The sequence below is a fragment of the Nomascus leucogenys genome, chromosome 22a (genome assembly GCF_006542625.1).
Source record: "Nomascus leucogenys isolate Asia chromosome 22a, Asia_NLE_v1, whole genome shotgun sequence".
Taxonomy (NCBI): Eukaryota; Metazoa; Chordata; class Mammalia; order Primates; family Hylobatidae; genus Nomascus; species Nomascus leucogenys.
In genome coordinates this window covers 52,600,733-52,623,874 of record NC_044402.1, presented here as the reverse complement: position 1 = coordinate 52,623,874, position 23,142 = coordinate 52,600,733, and the positions used below count along the sequence as shown (strand labels likewise).

The following is a 23,142-nucleotide window of genomic DNA, read 5'->3' as shown; positions in this document are numbered from 1 at the left end:
AGTAGAGACAGGGTTTCACCGTGTTAGCCAGGATGGTCTCGATCTCCTGAACTCGTGATCCGCTCGCCTCAGCCTCCCAAAGTGCTGGGATTACAGGCATGAGCCACCATGCCTGGCCTGGACTCCAACTCTTTAGCTCAAGTGATCTGCCCTCCTGGGCTTCCCAAAGTACTGGGATTACAGGTGTGACCCACCATACCTAGCCAAATTTTATTTTCTTTTAAACTCCGTTTACTATTATTCCCAATTTAAATTGTATTTTATTTAGAGACAAGGTCTTACTCCATTGCTCAGGCTGAAATGCAGTGGCAAAATCATAGCTCACTGCATCCTTGAAACTCCTGGGCTCAAGGAATCTGCCTTCCTCAACTTCCTGAGTAGCTGGTACTATAGGTGTGTGCCACCATGTCCAGCTAAGTTTAAATTTTTTTGTAGAGACAGGGTCTTGCCATGTTGCCCAGGCTGGTCTCAAACCCCTGGCCTCAAGCCATCCTCTCACCTTGGCCTCCCAAAGTGCTGGGATTACAAGTGTGAGCCACTATGCCCAGCTGGTTTACTGAATATTTTAGGCCTACTGTTGAGATCTACTGCTCTGAAAAACAAGATTTCTTTAAAATGATTACTGCTCATTGACAACGTACATAGTTACCCAAGAGCTCTGATGGAGATGTCCAAAGAGATGAATGTTGTTTTCTTCTTTTTTTTTTTTTTTGAGACGGAGGTTTGCTTTTGTTGCCCAGGCTGGAGTGCAATGGTGCGATCTCAGCTCACTGCAACTTCCGCCTCCTGGGTTCAAGTGATTCTCCTGCCTCAGCCTCCCGAGTAGCTGGGATTACAGGTGCACCCCACCACACCCGGCTAATTTTGTATTTTTAGTAGAGATGAGGTTTCTCTATGTTGATCAGACTGCTCTCAAACTCCTGACCTCAGGTGATCCTCCCGCCTCAGCCTCCCAAAGTGCTGGGATTACAGGCATGAGCCACCACGCCCAGCTGAATGTTGTTTTCATGCCTGCTAACATAACACCATCCTGTAGTCCATGGTTTAAGGAGTAATTTAGACTTTCAAGTCTCATTATTTAAGAAATACATTTCTCCAGGCGTGGTGGCTCATGCACTTTGGGAGGCCTAAGTGGGTGGATTGTTTGAGCCCAGGAGTTGGATACCAGCCTGGGCAACACAGGGAGACCCCATCTCTACAAAAAATACAAAAATTAGCTTGGTGTGGTGGTGTGTGCCTGTAGTCCCAGCTACTCAGGAGACTGAAGTGGGAGGATCAATTGAGCCCTGGAGGTCAAGGCTGCAGTGAGCCGTGATGGCGCCACTGAACTCCAGCCTGGGTGAGAGAGCCAGACCCTGTCTCAAAAAACCAAAACAGGAATCCCAGCACTTTGGGAGGGCGAGGCTGGCAGATCACTTGAGATCAGGAGTTGGAGACCAGCCTGGCCAACATGGTAAAACCCTGTCTCTACAAAAAATACAAAATTTAGCTGGACTTGGTAGTGTGCGCCTGTAATCCCAGCTACTTGGGAGGCTGAGGCAGGGGAATTGCTTGAACCCAGGAGGTGGAGGTTGCAGTGAGCTCAGATTGTGCCACTGCATTCCAGCCTGGGAGACAGAGTGAGACTCCATCTCAAAACAGAAACAAAAACAAAAACAAAAAAACCCAGCCAAACACACACACACACACACACACACACACACACACCCAGGGTGATTGCTATGCAAATTAAATGTAGCTTCACCAATCAGCTTGCTTCTCCTAACCCCTCATAGAAATCTTGGAGCAGCCCTGGGGTGCGGTGAGGCCAGATTCCAGGAAGGGAATGGGTGGGATGGGTCTGGGTACTGGTGAGCAGTGGAGAGGGTAAGTAGGTTAGCTTCTGGGCCAAGGAGGGCTCCTGGAGGCTTGTTCTGGGTAAAAGCTGGTCTCCTTGAACCTCGGAAGTTGGGGGAACCCACATCCTGGTCTCACCCGCCCAACCGCCCACTCACCCTTGGGTTAGCAGCCATCTAAGCCCCACCCTCCCCCTCACACGCTTAGCTAGCCTGCCACAAGTTGGCCCCTTGGCCTCCTAGAGACCCAGACATCTCCACCAGCAGCATCCATCCTCTCTCCTCAGGGAGGCATGCATTTGACGCTCGAGGTCCCTGGCAGTTGTGATCCTTGGCAAGTGATGTGTGAGTCTCGTGTGTCATAGGAAGCTCCCCATCCCCTTCTGGTGACCAAAGGCCTGCCTACAAGTAGTGAGTCCTCCCTCCTCCACCCAGACCTCACTGCTCAGATCCCCTTCGCCAACTGGGACATCTTCCGACATGGCCTGGATGCTGTTGCTCATCTTGATCATGGTCCATCCAGGTGACAGGGCGTGTGCTCAGGACCCCAAGGAGTGTGGGTGGGAGGAGGGAGATCCAGGAGGCTGGACTAGTTGCTACAGGGAACAGGCTTGGTGGGGGCTGAAACACCTGGCTCTGAGGGAGGAGTGGGACTGCTCCAAAGGTGACACTCAGTGGACTCCCCCAATTCACAGTCTCTCTGTGTCACCCACTGTGAGGCTTTTTAGTTTGAGAGATCCAAGTAAATCTATGATAAATTTCTTGGTGAAACTGTCTTTTTTTTTTTTTTTTTTTTTTTTTTTGAGACTGAGTCTCGCTCTGTTGCCGGGCTGGCGTGCAGTGGCGCGATTTTGGCTCATTGCAACCTCCACCTCCCGTGTTCAGGCGATTCTCCTGCCTCAGCCGCCTGAGTAGCTGGGACTACACGCACACAACACCACACCCAGCTAATTTTTGTATTTTTAGTAGAGACAGGGTTTTACCATGTTGGCCGGGCTGGTCTCAAACTCCTGACCTCAGGTGATCTCGCCTCGGCCTCCTAAAGTGTGGCGATTACAGGCCTGAGCCACTGTGCCCAGCCATTTTTGTATTTTTAGTAGAGATGCGGTTTTGCTATGTTGGCCAGGCTGGTCTCAAACTCCTGATCTCAAGTGATCTGCCTGCCTCGGTCTCCCAAATTATTGGAATTACAGGCATAAGCCACTGTGCCCGCCTAGTGGTGAAACTTTTTTTTTTTTGAGACAGTTTCATTCTGTTGTCCAGGCTAGAGTACAGTGGCAGTATCTCAGCTCACTGCAGCCTCCAACTCCTGGGTACAAATGATTCTCCTGTCTCAGCCTCCCAAGTAGCTGGGATTACAGGTGCGTGCCATTACTGCCGGCTAACTTGTGTATTTTTAGTAGAGACGAGATTTCACCATGTTGGCCAGGCTGGTCTCAAACTCCTGACCTCAGGTGATCCACTCGCCTTGGCCTCCCAAAGTGTTGGGATTACAGGCGTGAGCCACTGTGCCCGGCCAAAACTGTTTTTAATGAACGGAGAGAGCTTAACTATCAGGCATATTATTAACTAAATGCAGGAGTTCTCAAAATGTGGATTTCTGGCAACCTAGAACAAATTCTTAGGCCCCACTCCAGACCTACTGAGTCAAAAACTCGGCGGGTGGGCCCAGGAATCTGTTTTAGCAGATGCTCCAGGTAATTTCCATACACACTCGAGCTTGAGAACCACTGAAATAGAATGACTCGTAAATTTCCCTAAGTAGATAATTTAATCAGGGATTTTAATATTTGGTTTAATCATCAACCTGGACGGGTTAAATAGGAATCTCAACCAATTAAGGCCATGTCTTCACCTGGAGATTTAATTAGTTACTTTCTTTAACGAAAAACAAAGAGTGGCCGGGTGCACTTTGGGAGGCCGAGGCAGGTGGATCACTTGAGATCAGGAGTTTGAGACCAGTCTGGTCCGAGGCGGGTGGATCACTTGAGATCAGGAGTTTGAGACCAGTCTGGTCCGAGGCGGGTGGATCACTTGAGATCAGGAGTTTGAGACCAGATGGTGAAACCCCGTCTCGACTGAAAATACAAAAATTAGCCAAGCGTGGTGGTGGGTGCCTGTAGTCCCAGCTACTTGGGAGGCTGAGGCACCAGGATCACTTGAACCCAGGGGACGGAGTTTGCAGTGAGCCAAGATCACACCACTGCACTCCAGCCTGGGCAACAGAGCAAGACTCTGTCTCAAAAACAGAAAAAAGAAAAAGAGGAAGGATGGCTTTACTGTACAATGCCATTTGTACTAAAATAATACCCGGATAATATAATGAGGGATATTAGTTAACTAGGCAGCTGCATTCATTAATGAGCTTAATTTCACCATGATGGTTTACATTTCAGCTAGAAAAGTTACCACAGAACTGGCTGGAGAATGATGGCAGAGGATGAGAGTGAGAGTTGGTATAGGAAGAATTTGAAAAATGATTTTTATTTTTTATTTTTTGAGATGGAGTCTTGCTTTGTCACCCAGGCTGGAGTGCAATGGCCCAATTTCGGCTCACTGCAACTTCTGCCTCCCAGGTTCAAGCGATTCTTCTGCCTCAGCCTCCTGAGTAGCTGGGATTACAGGTGCACACCACCATGCCCGGCTAATTTTTGTATTTTTTTAGTAGAGACGGGGTTTCACCATGTTGGCCAGGATGGTCTCGATCTCCTGATCTGGTGATCCGCCGACCTCGGCCTTCCAAAGTGCTGGGATTACAGGCATGAGCCACCGCACCAGACTGAAAAATGATTTAATAAGCAATGTTAAGAAATCAGATTGGTTAAGAGGAAAGGGTTTAATGAGGCACCCAAAGTATCTATTCCCATGCACCCTATGCCCGGAGACAGCTGGGATGTTCTACTTCAAGCTCTGTTGTCTTTTCTCTTTGGAGTAACTGGGGAGGTGTTTCTCTGGGTCTTCCTTCTGCCCCCAGGATCCTGTGCTCTCTGGGTGTCCCAGCCCCCTGAGATTCGTACCCTGGAAGGATCCTCTGCCTTCCTGCCCTGCTCCTTCAATGCCAGCCAAGGGAGACTGGCCATTGGCTCCGTCACGTGGTTCCGAGATGAGGTGGTTCCAGGGAAGGAGGTGAGGAATGGAACCCCAGAGTTCAGGGGCCGCCTGGCCCCACTTGCTTCTTCCCGTTTCCTCCGTGACCACCAGGCTGAGCTGCACATCTGGGACGTGCGAGGCCATGACGCCAGCATCTATGTGTGCAGAGTGGAGGTGCTGGGCCTGGGTGTCGGGACAGGGAATGGGACTCGGCTGGTGGTGGAGAAAGGTGAGATGCTGGGAGGTGGTGTCTCCTCCTGGCTGGAGGCCCCAAGAGGCAATGTCCTTGGGAGTCAGGGATGCTCCTCTGAGGCCCCTACCCTCCCTGAGCCTGTGTGCACTTCTTTCCCAACCCCCTTCTCCCTTGCCCCCTGCAGAACATCCTCAGCTAGGGGCTGGTACAGTCCTCCTCCTTCGGGCTGGATTCTATGCTGTCAGCTTTCTCTCTGTGGCCGTGGGCAGCACCGTCTATTACCAGGGCAAGTGTGAGTAATGGAGCCAGGGGCAATAGTGGACGGGATGGGAGGGGCAGTAAGAGAGTGGGAGGAGGGAGGACAGAGACCAGGAAGAGGAGAGCCTCGGGACTGTGACACTGAGCGGCTCCTGTCCTCTCTCTGACCAGGCCACTGTCACATGGGAACACACTGCCGCTCCTCAGATGGGCCCCGAGGAGTTTTTCCAGAGCCCAGAGGTCCCTAATCCTCTTCAAAAGACCCCAGTAAATCTGCCCCACCACTAACTCCTCCTTATGAGTCTCAAGTGTTTTCTTCTCCATTCTCCAGATGCCAGATCTACTCTCTCCGGATTCCCCCAACTCTGAACTCTCCCTTCCACCAGGTCTGACCTGGAAAGGTCCAAGAAGGCAGCTTCCGGCTGTGGTCCCAGGGCCCCTCCCACCACCATGTGGGAGCTCAGCACACCCGCTTCCCCCAGTCCCAGGAGGCTGAGCCTGATTGTCCTGAGAAATGGGAAGGATCAGATATGACTCCTCCTTGGCAACTGCCCTTTCCTGCCAGGCCCACACATACCCTCTTCTGGCTGTTAGGGGAGCTTGGGTCCCTGAACACTGTCATTCACCCAATAAATTACTATTTGACCCCAGAGTGGGTGGAAGGGTGAGCCACGTGTTTTTTTTTTTTTTAATTTTTGAAAAATTTTAAAAAATTCCCTATTCAGAGGTTAAAAAGCCACATAAGTTTTGATGATGATCATTCTGAACGAAGGCTCGAGATGGACTGAGAGGACTGAGACACAGAAGTTGGGGGACCATGGTTTTGACTGGCTGGACCACAGGGGAACCCTGTCCACCCGCCTCGGTTGAGGAAGGTGTCTGGGGTGCTCAGGTGGGTTTGTTCTCAGCAATGCAGGCATAGTCAGCTCTGGGATCCTCCTTGGTGCCTCTCTTGTCTCTGTCCCTGAGGTCAGGTCCCTCACTGCTGGGCACTGGCAGCCTCTGCAGAGATGCATAGTGGAGTTCCTGCTCTGAGGAGCCCTGGGCCTGGGACCAGGACAGAAGGTGCTGACGGGAGGCGATGCCTTCAGATCCTTCCCTGTGAGTTCTGCTCCCACCTCCAGCCTTTCTTACTTCTCTCTCTCTCTCTCTCTCCCTCTCTCTCTTTCTCTCTTTGGAGACAGAGTCCCACTGTGTTGTCCAAGATGGTCTTCAACCCCTGAGCTCAAGCTATCTTCCTGCCTCAGCCTTGCAATAGCTGGAATGACATGCGTGAGCCACTGTGCCTGGTTCTGGAGCCTCTCTCTCTCACTCTCTTTCATTGCTCTTTCTCTCTCTCTTTCATTGCTCTTTCTCTCTCTCTTTCATTGCTCTTTCTCTTTGTGTCTCTCTCACTCTCATTTTCTCCCTGTCTCTCACTCCTATCCTCTCTCTCACTTTTTCTCTTGGTTTCTGTCTCATTTTCTCTTTCTCTCTTGCCTCGATTTTCTCTCCCTGTCTTGTGCTCCTACTTTCTCTCTCCTTGTCTCCCGTCCCCAACCCTCCTGTCAGTGCTCAGCCATGCTTCTCCCCACTCACCCACTCAGTATCTCTCTTGCCCTCCCCCTTCCCTGTCCCCGGACTCACCCAGCTCCTCTCCAGCCTCTTTACTGGAAGAAAAGAAGAAGCTCAGCACAGCCCACCCTTTGTGCTTCTCCCGGGCCCTCCCCGGTTCCCCGCCCCAGCAGGTGTGGACTCCCTTGTTGGCTTCCCAGTGGCTCCAGGGCCAGGCAGTGTTCTGGGAAAGCAGTGGGAAAGTGTGTGGGTGGGGGCACAGGGGGCACTGCTGCGGGGGGAGGGAGGGAGTGCAGCACTCACCTCTTCGATGCAGCCGACACAGGCAGGCGGACAGAAGGACCACTGCCAGAAGCAGGAGCCCGCCCAGCCCCAGGCCCCCGTAGATGTATATATATATATCTACAGGGAAGAGGGCTCAAGGTTAGAAAGCCCATTCCCTCTCCAGCGTACCCCAGCCTCCTGGTTGGTTGCAGCTTTCTCAGATTCCTTCTCCAACAGTTTTAGAGGCAGAAAAATATACCCTCAGAGTTTCTCCATCCCAGACTTAATACCTCACCTCCTACCAGGTTTCTGGGCCTCCCGTGAGGTCCCTTTCCCTCCTGCACCAGCTGTCCCCAGAGGCCTGTCCACCTAGTCATGAGCTGCATGCATCACTGTTCCCCATCACTTCCTAAGCTCCCAGGACCCTCCTTATGCAGATGCAAGAGGCACTTTACTTACTCGTTTTACCATCATTTTGCAGGGACATTAGGTCAGGGATCAGGGACTGGCGTGGAGGTCAGGAACTCTAGTCCTTGCTCTTTTAGGCGAAAATGATCAGGGGCTAGTGACTTGCCTCAAGTTCCTCATCTGTGAAGCGAGGGGCCCTCTGTTATAATCGTTCCCAGGCTGGGGAGCCTCACTTATGTGCCAACCCTGAGCTGGGCACTTTCCATTCCTCACTGCTAATCCCCAGAACATAGGGTATCATGGTGCCCATTGCCCAAGTAAAGACCCGAGATTCAGGCCTGGACTTTACTAGGTCACCCATCCCAGAAAGGTGGAGCTGGGGTTTAAGGCCAGCTCTGCCCAGCTCCAGAGCCCAGCCCTTCCCTCTGCCCTGGGCTGACCAGGTGGTTTGGAGGGGACTTTCCAGCCCTGGATGGTTCTAGGTGCTGGTAAGGGGATGATGGAGGGGAAGGAGCCTGGGCCTGGGTGGGTGTGGGCACTGGGGGGAAGTAGGGAGGGTGATATCAGCACACCCAGCAGGTGGGCTGCTCCCTGAGCCCCAGAGCAGCGCGGGAGTGTGGGGGCCCCCTTGGCTGGTGTGGAGAGCTGCTTCCCACAGGCAGATGCTGCTAGGGCTGAAGTGGGGCATGGAGGAGTATCTGGGGCCCCATAACTTCCCCTCAGGCACTTCCTCCCCTCCAACCACTGGTTCCTGTTTGAGGGCGAAGAGGGGGCCGCTCTCTTCACCCCAGAGCCATACTGACTAGGGTCTGGAAACCGGGACCCTTCTGGGTTTAAGAGGAATTCTGGGGGGTGGGGAGCAGAAGCGCAGGTGGAGGCTGTAAGGGCCGTGGTCACAGAAATGAATTGTCTTTAATTTCTTTGGGGAGCAGAGACTCAGAGGATTCCTCGACGGCCCAGGGAAACTCAAACCCATACTCTCCCTCCCCTCATCTTAGCTTCACCCCACTCTGGGGTGTGACCATCCTTCCAAGGTCCCTGCCCATTCCCAGCTTACCCAGAGCTTGTGGCCTGCAGGATGGACAGACTCCACACTGGCCAGCGCTGTCTGGCTGAAGAGAAGTGTTGCCACCTCAGACATTCCTGCCCCTCCGCTGGCTTTAACTTCTCCCCCAGCCTGGGTTCCTCCCCAGCATTGTTAGGAGAGGAAGTTGGGCTCGAGGGTTAGGGTTACAACATCTTTCTTTTCAAACTTCTGGGCCTGTAGCTAGGGCGGTAATCTGCCTCAGCTCCAGTCATTTCACTGATCCTGCCACTAGTCAGTGAACACCCACCTCCTTCAGGTGTCTTCCTTGATTAACTCTTCTCTATTACCTCTTACACTGCATCTGTTGAGACCTCTTGATCTTGGTATATGTCTGTGGACACATGTACCCCGCTCCAGTTCAGACTGGGAGCTCTGGCATATTTGGTGCTCTGGTGACCCACTTGGTGTTCTGCAGCTCTATGCAGCAGGCTGCTTGGCTGTCTGATTAACAAACACGAGAGTTAAAGGCAGCCATACTAGATCTACATGAGCCCTGTGGATAGATCAAGGACAGAAAGTTGGTGACAAGTTGGTGACAGGAAAGGAGGTGTGGGCAATACAGGTGGACTTCCTGTAGGAGGCAGCATTCTGGCATTGAACACAGAACTAAGTAAAGGCAGCGGCCTGAGGCCCTCTGGAGAGACCTGGGTGAAGGCTTCTTAGTGGCACTGTGATGGAGGAGATGGGTGCTGGAGGATTGCACACCCACTCCTTGAGGAGGGTGAAGACTGGGGAGCCCATATAAGGCAAGGGGTGAGGAGGAGATTTGGTGCCTGGGTGGGTCCATATTAATTTGCGTTTCCCCTTCCAAATTCAAGAACCTTCTACTTCCTCCCCTACTCTTCTCCCCATCCTCCATGTTCCCTATGCTGAATAATATTCAGGGTTTTTTTTTTACATTTTATTAAAAAGTATAAACATAGGGTGAAATGAGAATAATTGTACAGTGAACATATTCTTACCACCTAGATGCTACTATTAACATTTTTTGTTTTGTTTTGTTTTTGAGACGGGGTCTCACTCTGTCACTCAGCCTGAAGTGCAGTGGTGAAATCATAGCTCACTGCAGCCTTGAATTCCTGGGCTCAAAGATCCTCCCACCTTAGCCTTCCGAGTAGCTAGGACTACAGACACCAGCTACCACACGAAGCTTTGTAGAAATGGGGTCTTACTATATTGCACAGGCTGGTCTTGAACGCCTGGTCTCAAGCAATCTTTCCACCTTAGCCTCCCAAAGTGCTGGAATTACAGGAGTGGGCCACTGCACCCGGCTCTATTTACATTTTTTATTTGCTTTATCACATATTTATCAATCTATCTCACTTTTAAATATCTTTTAAAATTACAAATATCAGTACATTTTACATCTAAACCCTTCAGAAGCTTAAGATTGACTGGAGTTCAGTATTTATTTCCCCATTTCTTTTCTGGCCTGAGGAAGGCAAATTTTACATACAAATCTCAAGTCAGTACTCTATTTTTTTTTTTTTTTTTTTTGAGACGGCATCTTGCTCTGTCGCCCAGGCGGGAGTGCAGTGGTGTGATCTTGGCTCACTGCAACCTCTGCCTTCTGGGTACAAGCGATTCTCCTGCCTCAGCCTCCCAAGTAGCTGGGACTACAGGTTTGTGCCACCAGGCCCAGCTAATTTTTGTATTTTTAATGGAGAAGGGGTTTCACCATGTTGGCCAGGCTGGTCTTGAACTCTTGACTTCAAGTGATCTACCTGCCTTGGTCTCCTAAAGTGCTGGGATTATAGGCGTGAGCCACCTCGCCTGGCCTAGTACTGGTTTTTTTGTTTGTTTTTGTTTTTGTTTTTAAGACAGAGTCTTGTTTTTGTCACCCAGGCTGGAGTGCAATGGCACGATTTCGGCTCACTGCAACCTCCGCCTCCTGGGTTCAAGTGATTCTCCTGCCTCAGCCTCCCAAGTAGTTGGAATTAAAGGCGCCTGCCACCACCCCCAGCTAATTTTTATATTTTTAGTAGAGATGGGGTTTCACCATGTTGGCCAGGCTGGTCTCGAACTCCTCACCTCAGGTGATCCACCTTCCTCGGCCTCCCAAAGTGCTGGTAATACAGGCATGAGCCACTGCGCCCGGCCCCAGTATTCAGTTTTTAAACTGTCTTGTCATCAAGGCTCTGGAGCCAGATGCCTAGGTTCAAATCCTGGTTCTGCCACTGACTCTGTGAGCTCCATAAGTTTCTTAGCCTCTCTGTGCCTCAGTTTCCTCTTAGGGTTTTTGTCAGGATTATAATTACTGGCTGGGCATGATGGCTCATGCTTATAATCCCAGCACTTTAGGAGGCCAACACGGGCAGATCACATGAGTCCAGGAGTTTGAGCCCAGCCTGGGCAATGTGGCCAAAAGTCCATCTCTACAAAAAATACAAAAATTAGCTGGGCATGGTAGCATGTGCCTATAGTTCCAGGTATTCAGGAAGCTGAGGTGGGTGAATCCATAAAGCCTGGGAGGTCAAGGCTGCAGTGAGCCATGATCCTGCCATTGCATTCCAGTCTGGGTGACATAGTGAGACCGTGTCTCAAAAAAAAAAAAAATTATTAAAGTGTGTAAATCAGTGGCATACACATGCTAAGTGCATTTTGTGGGTCAGCTATATTATTATTAGTATTATGGAAACACATAGAGATGTTACCAAGAAGGGGAGATGATTGGAGCCACTTCCGACTCCCTTGGACCTGGTCTTTCTTCCCTTGACTTTTTTTTTTTTTTTTTTTTGAGACAGAGTCTTAGCCTGTCGCCCAGGCTGGAGTGCAATGGTGCAATCTTGGCTCACCGCAACCTCTGCCTCCTGGGTTTAAGTGATTCTCCTGCCTCAGCCTCCTGTGTAGCTGGAATTACAGGCACGTGCCACCACGCCCAGCTAACTTTTTGTATCTTTAGTAGAGATGGGGTTTCACCATGTTGGTCAGGCTGGTCTCGAACTCCTGACCTCAAGTGATCCACCTGCCTCAGCCTCCCAAAGTGCTGGGATTACAGGTGTAAGCCACCGCCCCGGCTCCTCCCTTGACTCTTAACCACTCATGCTGCCTACATCTACCATTCATGTGGTCCTTGCTGCTTTGTTTTGGTTATTCCTGCATTTATTTGTCCTTTTATTCATTTATGTGTAAACATTTAGTAAGCACCTACTAATGGATAGGGCTCATTGTAGACTTCGAAGCTCTCTGAGGGTGGGGGTATGCCTCGTCCATCTGTCTTTATTTTTTGTAGCAAGGGAGGTAAAGCTCCATTTCCATCCCTCCTCAGTGAGTCAGTAGTCAGTGGTGAGGCTAAGGCTTACCTCTCCCTTTCTCACTCAGCACAGGGGGCTGGCGATGAGCAAGGGAATGGGAGGAGGTCCGCCCAGTATGGGAATCAGTTCTTCTCAGGGACCCAGACATCCATTCCTCAAGACTCCAGTCCTTGTCCTAGTCCAGCCCTTGACCTCAGAGATGGGATCAGCTCTTCCTCCAGCACCTACCTTGAGGGTATAGAAGAATGCAAAACACATTGGAAATCTGGAGATCTGTGTTCTCATTTTGGCTCTGCTGACTGGCTTCCTGCAAGCTACCTTCCCTCCCTGGGCCTCAGTTTCCCTCTCTGCTGAGCCAGAAGATGTCTAAAGACCCCTTTGGTTCCACCCTGAGAGCCTGTCTCCCTACACCAACTTCTTCCCCAGTTCAGAGAACCCAGGCATCCAGCTGCCCCACCCCAGCTCTGGGTAAACAGGAAGCTGGGTGAGGGGAGCAGGGGTGTGCGGAAAGTCCCAGCCAGGTGTGCAGGTCTACAGGGAGGGGGTGTCCCCGTCCCTGAGGTATGAAAGCCCCCTGCTCTGGCTCTGGTTCAGTCTCAATGGGGGCACTGGGGCTGGAGGGCAGGGGTGGGAGGCTCCAGGGGAGGGGTTGCCTCCTGCTAGCTGTGGCAGGAGCCACTTCTCTGGTGACCTTGTTGCTGGCGGTGCCTATCACTGTCCTGGCTGTGCTGGCCTTAGTGCCCCAGGATCAGGGAGGACTGGTGAGTGGCTGCAACAGGCCCTGGTGGAGAGCTGTATCTTGCGGATGCTTGGCTCCCTCTGGTTGTGCCTGTGGTCTTTTGCCCCCTCTGGCTCAGCTGGCTTGGCTGTCCCTGGTGCGGATGTCTTGTCTCTTTGCTGACTCTCTTTCCATGTTCCTGTGATGTTGTGCTTGTGTCCTGACATAAGCCCCTTGTGTCTCCTCTCCTCTTCCCGAGGGACATCTGTTTCTCTGCCCAAGTACCTATGCCTTGCATGTTCTCCCTTCTAGGGAGGTGTGTGTTGGGGATGGTGCTGGTGGGAGAAACCCCAGGCCTGCAGCTTGGGTCCACTTTCAGAGGGGTAGGGGTGACATGAGCTGAATCTGAACTCTGGGCACTGTGACCCCACCCAACCAGGTAACGGAGACCGCTGACCCCGGGGCACAGGCCCAGCAAGGACTGGGTAAGAGCAGACTGTCTCTCCTTCCCCGCTTCAGCCCCTCAGGGGCTCCCAGCTCCCGGCTGCGTCCCCAGATACCTCTTCCTCTAGGAATCCAGGCTCCCCATCCCTGCGCCCTGTCCTCTCAAGGGTAGCCTGCATGGGTGGCTGCCCTGGCCCCAGTCGTGGACTCTTTGCCCCTTCCAGGGTTTCAGAAGCTGCCGGAGGAGGAGCCAGAAACAGATCTCAGCCCCGGGCTCCCAGCTGCCCACCTCATAGGTAAGGACCCCCAAGACCTGAATAAGAGTGTAAATAATCCGAAGGTTCCAGTTCTGCTCGCCCAGAGTCCTTCGGCTCCATGATTCCAGTGCTCGGTTTCCCACCCGCTTCACGACCTGTTGCCGCTCGTGCCCACCCTTCCGCTCGTCCCCGCAGTGTAGTTTCTTCTTCCCCCCGGTGCAAGCAAAAGCCGGCCTGGAGGTCCCCACTACAGCGTTCTGCACCCCACATCCGTGTTCCCTCGGCCCCCAACTCGCACTCATCCCAGAAACAGCACCATCCCCCCTCCCCTGGCCCGGCTCGGCTCCCGCAGGGGCTAAAAGCCGCCACCCCCGCAGAAGTCCCAAGCCTTTAGGATCGCATTCCCAAGAGCGCGTGGTCCCGTGTCTCCGCAGGCGCTCCGCTGAAGGGGCAGGGGCTAGGCTGGGAGGCGACGAAGGAACAGGCGTTTCTGACGAGCGGGACGCAGTTCTCGGACGCCGAGGGGCTGGCGCTCCCGCAGGACGGCCTCTATTACCTCTACTGTCTCGTCGGCTATCGGGGCAGGGCGCCCCCTGGCGGCGGGGATCCCCAGGGCCGCTCGGTCACGCTGCGCAGCTCTCTGTACCGGGCGGGGGGCGCCTACGGGCCGGGCACTCCCGAGCTGCTGCTCGAGGGCGCCGAGACCGTGACTCCCGTGCTGGACCCGGCCAGGAGGCAAGGGTACGGGCCTCTCTGGTACACGAGCGTGGGGTTCGGCGGCCTGGTGCAGCTCCGGAGGGGCGAGAGAGTGTACGTCAACATCAGTCACCCCGATATGGTGGACTTCGCGAGAGGGAAGACCTTCTTTGGGGCCGTGATGGTGGGGTGAGGGAATATGAGTGCGTGGTGCGAGTGCGTGAATATTGGGGGCCCGGACGCCCAGGACCCCATGGCAGTGGGAAAAATGTAGGAGACTGTTTGGAAATTGATTTTGAGCCTGATGAAAATAAAGAATGGAAAGCTTCAGTGCTGCTGATAAAGATGCTGAGTTGCGACGCACGTCTTAATTCAGAGTGGGTGCACGGGTGTGGGTTAAATATTCTCAGTACTCTTCTGGTTGCTTGAAACAATTCATCACAACACAATGTATGGCCTTTGCTCCTAGGGATGATGGTCTGCCTGTCCCACCCCCTCCCTGCCTCTGAATGGCCAGGCCCCACCATTAGTCCAGTTGGAGGGTGGGAGGAAGGGGGACTCCTCAAACTCCGAAGCTTCTCCAGGCATCCTAATTTTCAGGGCCACATGGTCCTAACCAGACTCTGCACCACGCTCTTTTCTCTTGGGTCCCCCCCAACAGTGAGAGGGGTCATTACAGAGCACAGCAAGCACCACTCAGAAAGGCCCAGCGGCAGAGTAAGCCCCTATCATGACAGAGGAATGAAGCCTGGAGGGGCCCCGCACTTCTCCCCCTAAGGGCTGCCTGAAGGCCTCTCTGTCTCCTACCCCACAGTCAACTCTTCTCCTCCAAGGAGCTTAATTCAAGGCTCATGGGGTCTGAAGGGAGGAGGCTGAAGGCGAAAGAAGGGGAGAATATTAGAGAGAGATGGAGATGGCAGGAAGGAGCTTGTGGTGCCTGAAAACACCAGGAAGTTCTGGGGAGGAAAAACCGATGTCCCACTTAGGGTGTCCCATTTAGGGTGAGACGGAAAATCCTCACCTTTTTTTCGCACTTTAGGTCCCCCTTCCCAAAAGTGAGTAAGTGTGGGTGCTTCTGGGATGAGTAACAGTGTCCCCCGTTACTTCATGACTGACTTTCAGCCACAGGCTGGAGGAGGCAGAGGGTGACCCAAGGCCCTATCTAGGTCACCCCAATGGGTCACCCTACCCCCTCAGGCTACCACACGGTTTTCTCCTGCCTGGCACCCCAGGGCTGGAGGTAAAGCCTAATTTCCAAGCTCAGTGGGGGCTCCCAGTCTTGGGGGGCTCAATTTCTGTCTCCATATTTGTTTCTGGAATTATTATTTTTTGAGACAGGGTCTCGTTCTGTCACCCAGACGGGGGTACAGTGGCATGATCATAGCTTACTGTAACCTCAGACTCCTGGGCTTGAGTGATTCTCCTGCCTCAGCCTCCTGAGGAGCTAGGATTGCAGGCATGCACCACTACACCGGACTAATTTTTAATTTTTTTTGTAGAAACAAGGTCTTGCTATGTTGCACAGGCTGATCTTGAACTAGTGGGCTCAAGTGATCCTCCCACCTCAGCCTCCCAAAGTGTTGGGATAACAGGCATGAGCCACTGCGCCCCACCCTTATTTGTCTTTGACTCTCTCCAGAAGAGCCTTTATCCAGGGAGGGGGTGCTTTTCTCTTTCCAGATCACCCACCTCTCACCTCTCCCCTCCTTCACCACAAAGACCAGTGGGACCAAGCCAGCATGTGAGTCCTTCACCCACATCTTATTCCTATGTTTCATTCTTTTCTAAAAAATAGAGACAGGATCTCACTATGTTGCCCAGGTTGCTCTCGAACTCCTGGGTTCAAGCGATCCTCTCACCTTGGCCTCGCAAAGTGGTGGGATTGCAGGTGCATGCCACCATGCCCAGCGGTTCGGTTCTTGTTCTTTATTGTCCTCAGTCTCTTCAATTTCACCCACTGAGAGAATGGAAGGGGATAGAACAGCTGGAAACTGGTTGAAGGAAGTAAGCCAGAATTCACTAAGTGCCCACCGTGCCAAGGGCTGAGTGAGGTCCTCTGATGGAGGTCAGGCCTTCTCTCACGTGCCCTATGTGTGGTGGACATTCCTATCTCCATTGGATAGCTAGGTTAAGTGGCTGGTTCAGGTTGCAGAGTTAAGACAGGGTGATTTGAAGCCTAGACACCCAAATCTCTCTCTGGAAGTCCCTTGGCTGTGTGATTCAGGTACCTGAGAATGTGGCTCCTCCCCAGCTCTCTCCGGGTGGCTGGCCAGCTGCAACAGCCGGAAATCTCACCTGAGCTGCAGGATTTTCCCAGCAAGGATTGGAATTCCCAGAGTTGGAAATTCCCATGCCCTGAGGGAGAGGTAATTAGGTTCAGGCTCTTGTTTCCTGGGGGATGGGGAATATTCTGTTGGGCTTTGTTTATGTAGGGTCTCCAGGGCCCTAGGAGCCTAAGGATGGGACTGGGTCCGAGGGATCTTAAAGCCTGTGGAGAGAGGACTTAGGGAGCTTCTTCCCACCCACAAGAAGAGGTAGATGCAGAATTAATTCCAAGAAGGAGACCATGTTTCTTTTCTAAGCAAACTTTATTTCTCGCCACTGAATAGTAGGGCGATTACAGACACAACTCCCCTGGGGAGCAGAGGCTCAGCAATGAGTGACAGTTGGTCACCAAATCAGCATTGTTCAGACAACTTAATCAGATAAATATTTTAAAAAACATAATCAAAAGAAGGCACAGAGGCCAGGGGGCTACGTGGGAACAGCCTATTGTTCAGCTCCGTTTTCACAGAAAACATGTCTGAGCCAAGGCAGCTCCTACATTGGGTCCCCCAGGATACCCCGACCTCCCAAATAAATACATTCATCGGTAAATAAATAAATAATAAATAAATAATAAATAATCGCAAGTGCAAACATAAATAGAGGGAGCTGGCTCCATGGAGAGGGCTGGGCTCCGTGTCTCAAGGAAGTCTGGAAACATCTGGAGAGAGGAAGGCCCAAGGTCCACTTGTGTCAATTTCTAGGTGAGGTCTTCTCAAGTCCTGCAGCATTCTGGCCAGAACCAAAGGCTCCCTGGTCTCCAGATTCCAGATGTCAGGGATCAAAGCTGTAGGCCCCAGTGAGTTCTGGAGGCCCCAGTTTGAATTCTTAGTGGTTGCCAGCACTTAACTGTGCAGGCCACACATTCCTGAATCCCAGATTTCGAAGTGGTGGTGTTGTTGCTTAAAGTTCTAAGCTTGGATTCCGACCCTAAGCCCCTAATTCTCTTTTTGAGCCAGAAGAGGTTGAGGGTGTCTGAAGGAGGGGATAATAAAGGGATTGGGGCAGGGGAGGGGTTTGGGAAGGATGGATGTTCGTCGTCCTCACAGGGCAATGATCCCGAAGTAGACCTGCCCAGACTCGGCAAAGTCGAGATAGTCAGGCCGATTGATCTCAGCGCTGAGTCGATCACCCTTCTCCAGCTGGAATACCCCTCCCAGATAGATGGGCTCATACCAGGGCTTGGCCTCAGCCCCCTCTGGGGTCTCCCTCTGGCAGGGGCTCTTGATGGCAGAGAGGAGGTTGACCTTGGTCTGGTAGGAGACGGCGATGCGGCTGATGGTGTGGGTGAGGAGCACATGGGTGGGGGGGCAGCCTTGGCCCTTGAAGAGGACCTGGGAGTAGATGAGGTACAGGCCCTCTGATGGCACCACCAGCTGGTTATCTGTCAGCTGCACGCCATTGGCCAGGAGGGCATTGGCCCGGCGGTTCAGCCACTGGAGCTGCCCCTCAGCTTGAGGGTTTGCTGGAGGGAGGGAGAGAGGGAGAGGGGAGTCAGTGTGGCCATGTCGGTTCACTCCCCACATCCTGGCCCTTGAGCTCTGCCCACCCCACATCCGGTTCCTGTCCCCTCTGTCTGTCATCCCACATCCCATCTGGCCATGACGTTCTGAGTATCCCCCTAAGGCCTGTGCTGTTCCTCCACCCTTCCCTTGAGCTCACAGAGTCCTTCTCACATTGTCTCCAAGTTCTGCCTACCCTCAGCTGGGCTTCAACCCCCAAATCCTAGCCCTCCAAGTTCCAAGACACATCCTCAGAGCTCTTACCTACAACATGGGCTACAGGCTTGTCACTCGGGGTTCGAGAAGATGATCCTGAAGAGGAGAGAGAAAAGAAAAAGCTGAGACCCTTAAACTTCCTAGAAAATACCCCCCTAGTTTCACCTCCATCCATCCTCCCCCAAGGCCAAAACTTTAAATTTCCCCCACTGCTTCCATACTGGTACTAACCCTACCCCCCAACCCAAACCCAGAATTAGGAAAGAGGTTTGGAGACACTTACTGACTGCCTGGGCCAGAGGGCTGATTAGAGGGAGGTCCTTGGGGAACTGTTGGGGAGAAGGAGAATGGTTAACATCGAGGGAGTCACCCTTAAAGGAGGAACAGCTGGCTGCCTGTCTGGCCTGCGCTCTTAGCCCTGAGGTGTCTGGTTTTCTCTCTCCACTCATCTGCGTATTCACCCTCCATGCATTCAACAGCTCTTTCATTGAGTGTCTTCCGTGTGCCAGACACTCTATCTTCATCTCTCCTTATCTCCCCCATCTCTCTCCTTAGCTGTCGTATTTCCCGCTCTCTTTCTGTCTCACCATCTTTACTCATATCACTTGTTTCTTCCCCCATCTCTCTGCTCACACCCCACATCTGTCTCCATATCTTATTTATATATCTGCTTGTTCATTCATTCATTCATTCACTCCATACACACTTAGTACCTTCCATGTGCCAGACATCCTGTCTCTCCATCTTTCTCTCCCTCTCTTCCCCATCTCTTGCCACATCTCTTTCTGCATCCCCATCTTTCTCCACGTCTTTTTCTCTCCATCCCTCCCTATCAGCGCACATCTTTCACCCATCCCATCTCTCTCCCTCTCTTGCGTCTCCATTTCCCCTTGGGTGGGAGAGTGGATGAAGGCTGGCAAGGCACTCACCTCTTCCCTCTGTGGGCCGATCACTCCAAAGTGCAGCAGGCAGAAGAGCGTGGTGGCGCCTGCCACGAGCAGGAAGGAGAAGAGGCTGAGGAGAAAGCACCGCCTGGAGCCCTGGGGCCCCCCTGTCTTCTTGGGGAGCGCCTCCTCAGCCAGCTCCACGTCCCGGATCATGCTTTCAGTGCTCATGGTGTCCTTTCCAGGGGAGAGAGGGTGGAGCCCTGGGTCAGTATGTGAGAGGAAGAGAATCTGCCTGGCAGCTTGTCAGGGGATGTGGCGTCTGAGGGTTGTTTTCAGGGGGGGTCTGTAGTTGCTTCTCTCCCTCTTAGCTGGTCCTCTGCTGTCCTTGCTGAGGGAGCGTCTGCTGGCTGGGTGTGCAAACAACTGCCTTTATATGTCCCTGGGGCGAGAGGAGGGCGGGGAAAGAATCATTCAACCAGCGGAAAACTTCCTTGGTGGAGAAACCCATGAGCTCATCTGGAGGAAGCGGTAGTGGGCCCTGCACCTTCTGTCTCGGTTTCTTCTCCATCGCGAGGGCGGGGATTTGGAAAGTTGGGGACACACAAGCATCAAGGATACCCCTCACACTCCCCACCCTCCCTGCTCCGATTCCGAGGGGGGTCTTCTGGGCCAGTGACTGATTTGTGTGTAGGACCCTAGAGGCTGAACCCCGTCCCCATGCCCCTCAAAACCTATTGCCTCCGTTTCTTTTGGGGACCAGGTCTATGGTCTGTTTCCTTCTAACTTCCAGACAGGATGCAGGAGAAAGATAGAACTAGAAATGGGAGGGGCTTCAGAAACCTGAGTCCTTGAGGGAGAGAAAACGGGGTTGGAGGGAAAAGCTGTGTTGAGTCCTGAGGCCTGTGTTTGGGTCCCTGGGGGGAGAAGGAGCTGGGGGCTTGGTGGCAGGCTCGAGGCCTCAGGGAAGGCTGGGTGGGGGTAGCAGGGACAAGCCTGGGACAGCCCCGGGGAGTGAAATCACCCCTGGGAATTCACAGACCCCACTAGGGCAGGCCTTCTTCTTTCATTCTGACCCGGAGACTCACAATGCTGGTTTCAGTCTTGGCTTCCAAGGAACTCTGGGGTCCCTGATTTTTTTCATGAAGCTCTCACTTCTCAGGGCCCCAGTGTGTGGCCATATCTTCTTAAACGTCCCCTGTATTCCATACCTGGAGGTCCTGGAGGCTCTTTCACTCCCTGGGGCCCTCTACATGGCCCTGTCTTCGTTGGGGGAGGGTCCCCATACTCGACCTCCATAGCCCTGGACATTCTCCTACCCTTTGCTGTGGTCACATCTCCCCAGAGGTCTCCTGTAACCCATTCCTCAGAGCCGCTACATGTGGCCATATCTCCCAGGAGCTCCCTGACCCCCGCCCCTCCAGACCCTGACTTTTCCTTTGTCTTCTCAGCTTCTCCTTTGCTTCCCCTGCAGCCGTCTGGCAGCCTCACCTGGTGAGTCCATCACATATCCCTGAAACTCTCTGAGCCCTTTATCCTTTTGTTCTCCCCACAGCTCTTGCTCCCTTTAAGCCCTCTGTCCCTCCCTCCATTCCTTAGATAGACTGGGAAGTTCTCACTCTCAGACACACACACACAAGCAGACAGCATTTCAGAGAAAAGAAGTTTATTGGGCTTCATCGAGGGTGCAGATGCCTCCGTATGGGGCTCTGGTTGGCAGCTGGCTTTCAGAGCCTTTCTCTGCCTTCTGGGGCCCTGTGATCCCTCATGCCTACTTCTTTCTCTCTTGGTCAGCCTTGTGCCCATGCCCTCTCACTCTTCACTCTTGGCCTGTCTCTGTTTCTCCTTGGATGTTCTTCTATTATTCCCCTCTCTCCATCCTCCATAAATAAATAATTTAATTTTTTTGCCTTCATAAATAGTCCCCTCCCTGCCTCTAGTCATCCCCCAAGCTCCTCCATGTGCCTGCTCTTCCTCCGTGTGTGGATTTAGGCCCCACCTAGCTGGTGGGACACACCAACAGCTTTCGGCTGGCTTGAAATCCTCAGCCAGACAGACATCAGGGATGGTTCAGGGAGGTGTGGTCCCCTGGGATGCCTAGAATTCCTTCTTTGAAAGCTCCGGCGACTTGATCAGGGAAGACTTGAGCTGTTGGAATGGCCAAAGGAGAGGTGTTGGTGACCCCTGAAATGGTCAGAATGGAGGCAGAATGGGGAGAAGGTCTTGAAATCAATTATTTTTTCTTTCTGGATTTTTCCAAGTTCTACAGAGCGAAGGCTCCAAAGAAGACAGTACTAGGGCTGAGGACTAGGTGGGGGATGCCATCTGTGTGGGTGGAGAGCTGGTCTCCCTGGGTGAGCTGGAACGCAGCCCCATGGTACATCGAGTGCAGCCAGGGTTCCTGCAGCCCTGGATACACCATCTTCTGGGAGCTGAGGAGAGGCACGTGGAAGGGGTACTGGGAGGAGAAGAGCTGGACCTCATGGGCCAGGTAGAGTGGGGAGGAGGTGGCCTTGGGAGAATAGGCTTTCCCAGAGAAGACCACCTGGGAGTAGACGAAGTAGATGCCACTGGTGGGGACCAGGAGAGAATTGTTGCTCAAGGAGAAACCATCCTGGAGGAAGGCACGGTCCGTGTTCGCTCTCCAGAGCAGTGAGTTCTGCTTGCTGGGGTCTCCTAGGAAGAGCCATAGGGGATGGGGGTGGGAGATCAGAGCTCTGGATCAGAGGTCTCAATCCCCGAGGAAGTGGGCACTGAACAACTGAGTTCCTGGGGGATGGCAGGGGGAGGCATAGGAGTGGGCTGCCTCTGTTTTTTTAGCGTGGGGGAAGTTGGGGGAGGGGGTGGATGCTTGGATTCCTGAGGCAGGGGTAGGAGAAGGGCTGGTGGGGACATGTCTGGAAGGTCAGGTGGATGTTTACCAATGAGGTGAGCAGCAGGTTTGAGGGTGCTGTGGGCAAGATGCATCTTGGGGTGCTGACGGGCAGTCTGGGCAGCTGAAGGTGTGAGGCCAACACCAGGGAGCCCCTAGGGGAGAACAGAGTTGAGGGGGAATCTAGGGCTCAAGGTTTGGCTGAGCCACCCCAGCAGCCCCCATTCTCCTGCTGCCTCACCTGGGCCCCAGGCAGCAGAACCAGCAGCAGCCCCAGAAGGAGGAGGTGTAGGGTGGTGCCACGCACCCTTGGGAGGAAGAGACGTTCAGGTGGTGTCATGGGGAGAACCTGCAGAGAAAGAGAGAGAGAGAGAGAGAGTGAGCGGGGCGGGGCACGCTGAGGAAGACAGACCTCTCGCCCTGGGAGACAGCACCCCCCCACCCCTGAGAGAGAGATCGACAGAGAAGGGGACAAGATGCAGTCAGAGAAACCCCAAGGTGAGCAGAGGGAGACAGAGAGAGATGGGAAGGGAACAGAGAGCAATCATGGCAGAAACGGAGAATGTGTGACAGAGACAATGAGACTGACAGATGGAGAGTCAGAGACAGAGAAGGAAACCAAAACCAAACCCACCAAGGCCCAGGCCCAGGCAGGCCGGGGATCCAGGCAGCAGGTGCAGGAGGGACCGAGGCCCAGGCAGAGGGCAGGACACTGTGGGGCGGTAGTCCAAAGCACGAAGCACGGGCAGCCCAAGGAGATGGGGCAGGAGAGCCTCACCTGCTGTGCGGAGCCCCTGGGCCCGGACGCTCAGGTCCCTTTATAGAGGAAGCGGCAGTGGCAGCGTGGCAGGCGGCGGGCGGGTTCTAGGTCGGGGCTGGGGCCCGGGGAAGCCCCCAGGGCTTAGAAGATGCTGCTGTTTCAGTCAAAGGCAGGAAAGGCTGAGGCCTAGGAGAGAACCACAGGCTGGGGGTTCAGGCGACTGAGTTCTGGGAAAGGGAGTCGGGTCAGGGGAATCGTGGGCTGGGAGGGCCAGGGAGTGGGGTCAGGCCTAGAGTTCCAAAGAAGGGACAGTCAATTCGGAGAGGAGGAGGTTGAGCAGCTGGGGTGTGGGCTGGAGGCCCGGTTCCCTGAAGAGCAGTCATATATAACATCTCTGCACCCTTGGCTGAGGGTTCTTTCTTTGCCCATTTCCTTCTCTTGTACCCCTGTCCTTGTCCCAAACAACTCAAATCATACTTGTCCCAGTATATGGACTTTCCAGCCCATCTGGCAGGTTTCACATCA

General features: G+C 53.2%; 5 protein-coding genes across 10 annotated transcripts; 2 read left to right on the top strand and 3 right to left on the bottom strand.

The window, feature by feature from the left end:
- Positions 1 to 2,030: 2,030 nt before the first annotated feature.
- Positions 2,031 to 6,044, top strand: NCR3 (natural cytotoxicity triggering receptor 3). 3 transcript variants are annotated; one of them, XM_003272098.3, is made up of 4 exons: positions 2,031 to 2,358; positions 4,810 to 5,154; positions 5,303 to 5,410; positions 5,763 to 6,044. In XM_003272098.3, the coding sequence occupies exons 1-4, from the start codon at positions 2,316 to 2,318 to the stop codon at positions 5,870 to 5,872; spliced, it is 606 nt and encodes a 201-aa protein (XP_003272146.2). In that variant the 5' UTR covers positions 2,031 to 2,315; the 3' UTR covers positions 5,873 to 6,044. The 3 variants fall into 3 exon arrangements, with proteins under 3 accessions (XP_003272146.2, XP_003272145.2, XP_003272147.2); XM_003272097.3 differs by having other exon boundaries at positions 5,708 to 6,044; XM_003272099.2 differs by having other exon boundaries at positions 5,548 to 5,808.
- LST1 (leukocyte specific transcript 1) lies at positions 6,030 to 12,081 on the bottom strand. Of its 2 annotated transcripts, XM_030803290.1 has the most exons (7): positions 11,992 to 12,081; positions 8,977 to 9,130; positions 8,660 to 8,714; positions 7,654 to 7,782; positions 7,234 to 7,332; positions 7,003 to 7,025; positions 6,030 to 6,423 (listed from the first exon to the last, which is right to left on the bottom strand). In XM_030803290.1, the coding sequence occupies exons 4-7, from the start codon at positions 7,679 to 7,681 to the stop codon at positions 6,265 to 6,267; spliced, it is 309 nt and encodes a 102-aa protein (XP_030659150.1). In that variant the 5' UTR covers positions 7,682 to 7,782; positions 8,660 to 8,714; positions 8,977 to 9,130; positions 11,992 to 12,081; the 3' UTR covers positions 6,030 to 6,264. The 2 variants fall into 2 exon arrangements, with proteins under 2 accessions (XP_030659150.1, XP_030659151.1); XM_030803291.1 differs by lacking the exons at positions 8,977 to 9,130; positions 11,992 to 12,081 and having other exon boundaries at positions 8,660 to 8,969.
- Positions 12,082 to 12,506: 425 nt separating this feature from the next.
- On the top strand, positions 12,507 to 14,402 carry LTB (lymphotoxin beta). Of its 2 annotated transcripts, XM_004087088.3 has the most exons (4): positions 12,507 to 12,704; positions 13,101 to 13,146; positions 13,330 to 13,401; positions 13,797 to 14,402. In XM_004087088.3, the coding sequence occupies exons 1-4, from the start codon at positions 12,507 to 12,509 to the stop codon at positions 14,249 to 14,251; spliced, it is 771 nt and encodes a 256-aa protein (XP_004087136.2). In that variant the 3' UTR covers positions 14,252 to 14,402. The 2 variants fall into 2 exon arrangements, with proteins under 2 accessions (XP_004087136.2, XP_030659135.1); XM_030803275.1 differs by lacking the exons at positions 13,101 to 13,146; positions 13,797 to 14,402 and having other exon boundaries at positions 13,330 to 13,742.
- A 2,225-nt stretch (positions 14,403 to 16,627) lies between these two features.
- On the bottom strand, positions 16,628 to 19,393 carry TNF (tumor necrosis factor). The gene is made up of 4 exons (XM_003272094.3): positions 19,031 to 19,393; positions 18,385 to 18,430; positions 18,150 to 18,197; positions 16,628 to 17,848 (listed from the first exon to the last, which is right to left on the bottom strand). Exons 1-4 carry the CDS (start codon positions 19,214 to 19,216, stop codon positions 17,427 to 17,429), a joined length of 702 nt encoding a protein of 233 aa, XP_003272142.2. The 5' UTR covers positions 19,217 to 19,393; the 3' UTR covers positions 16,628 to 17,426.
- A 1,241-nt stretch (positions 19,394 to 20,634) lies between these two features.
- On the bottom strand, positions 20,635 to 22,839 carry LTA (lymphotoxin alpha). Of its 2 annotated transcripts, none has more exons than XM_003272086.2 (4): positions 22,636 to 22,839; positions 22,099 to 22,206; positions 21,907 to 22,012; positions 20,635 to 21,661 (listed from the first exon to the last, which is right to left on the bottom strand). In XM_003272086.2, exons 2-4 carry the CDS (start codon positions 22,195 to 22,197, stop codon positions 21,249 to 21,251), a joined length of 618 nt encoding a protein of 205 aa, XP_003272134.1. In that variant the 5' UTR covers positions 22,198 to 22,206; positions 22,636 to 22,839; the 3' UTR covers positions 20,635 to 21,248. The 2 variants fall into 2 exon arrangements, with proteins under 2 accessions (XP_003272134.1, XP_003272133.1); XM_003272085.3 differs by having other exon boundaries at positions 22,492 to 22,643.
- Between the last annotated feature and the right edge of the window lie 303 nt (positions 22,840 to 23,142).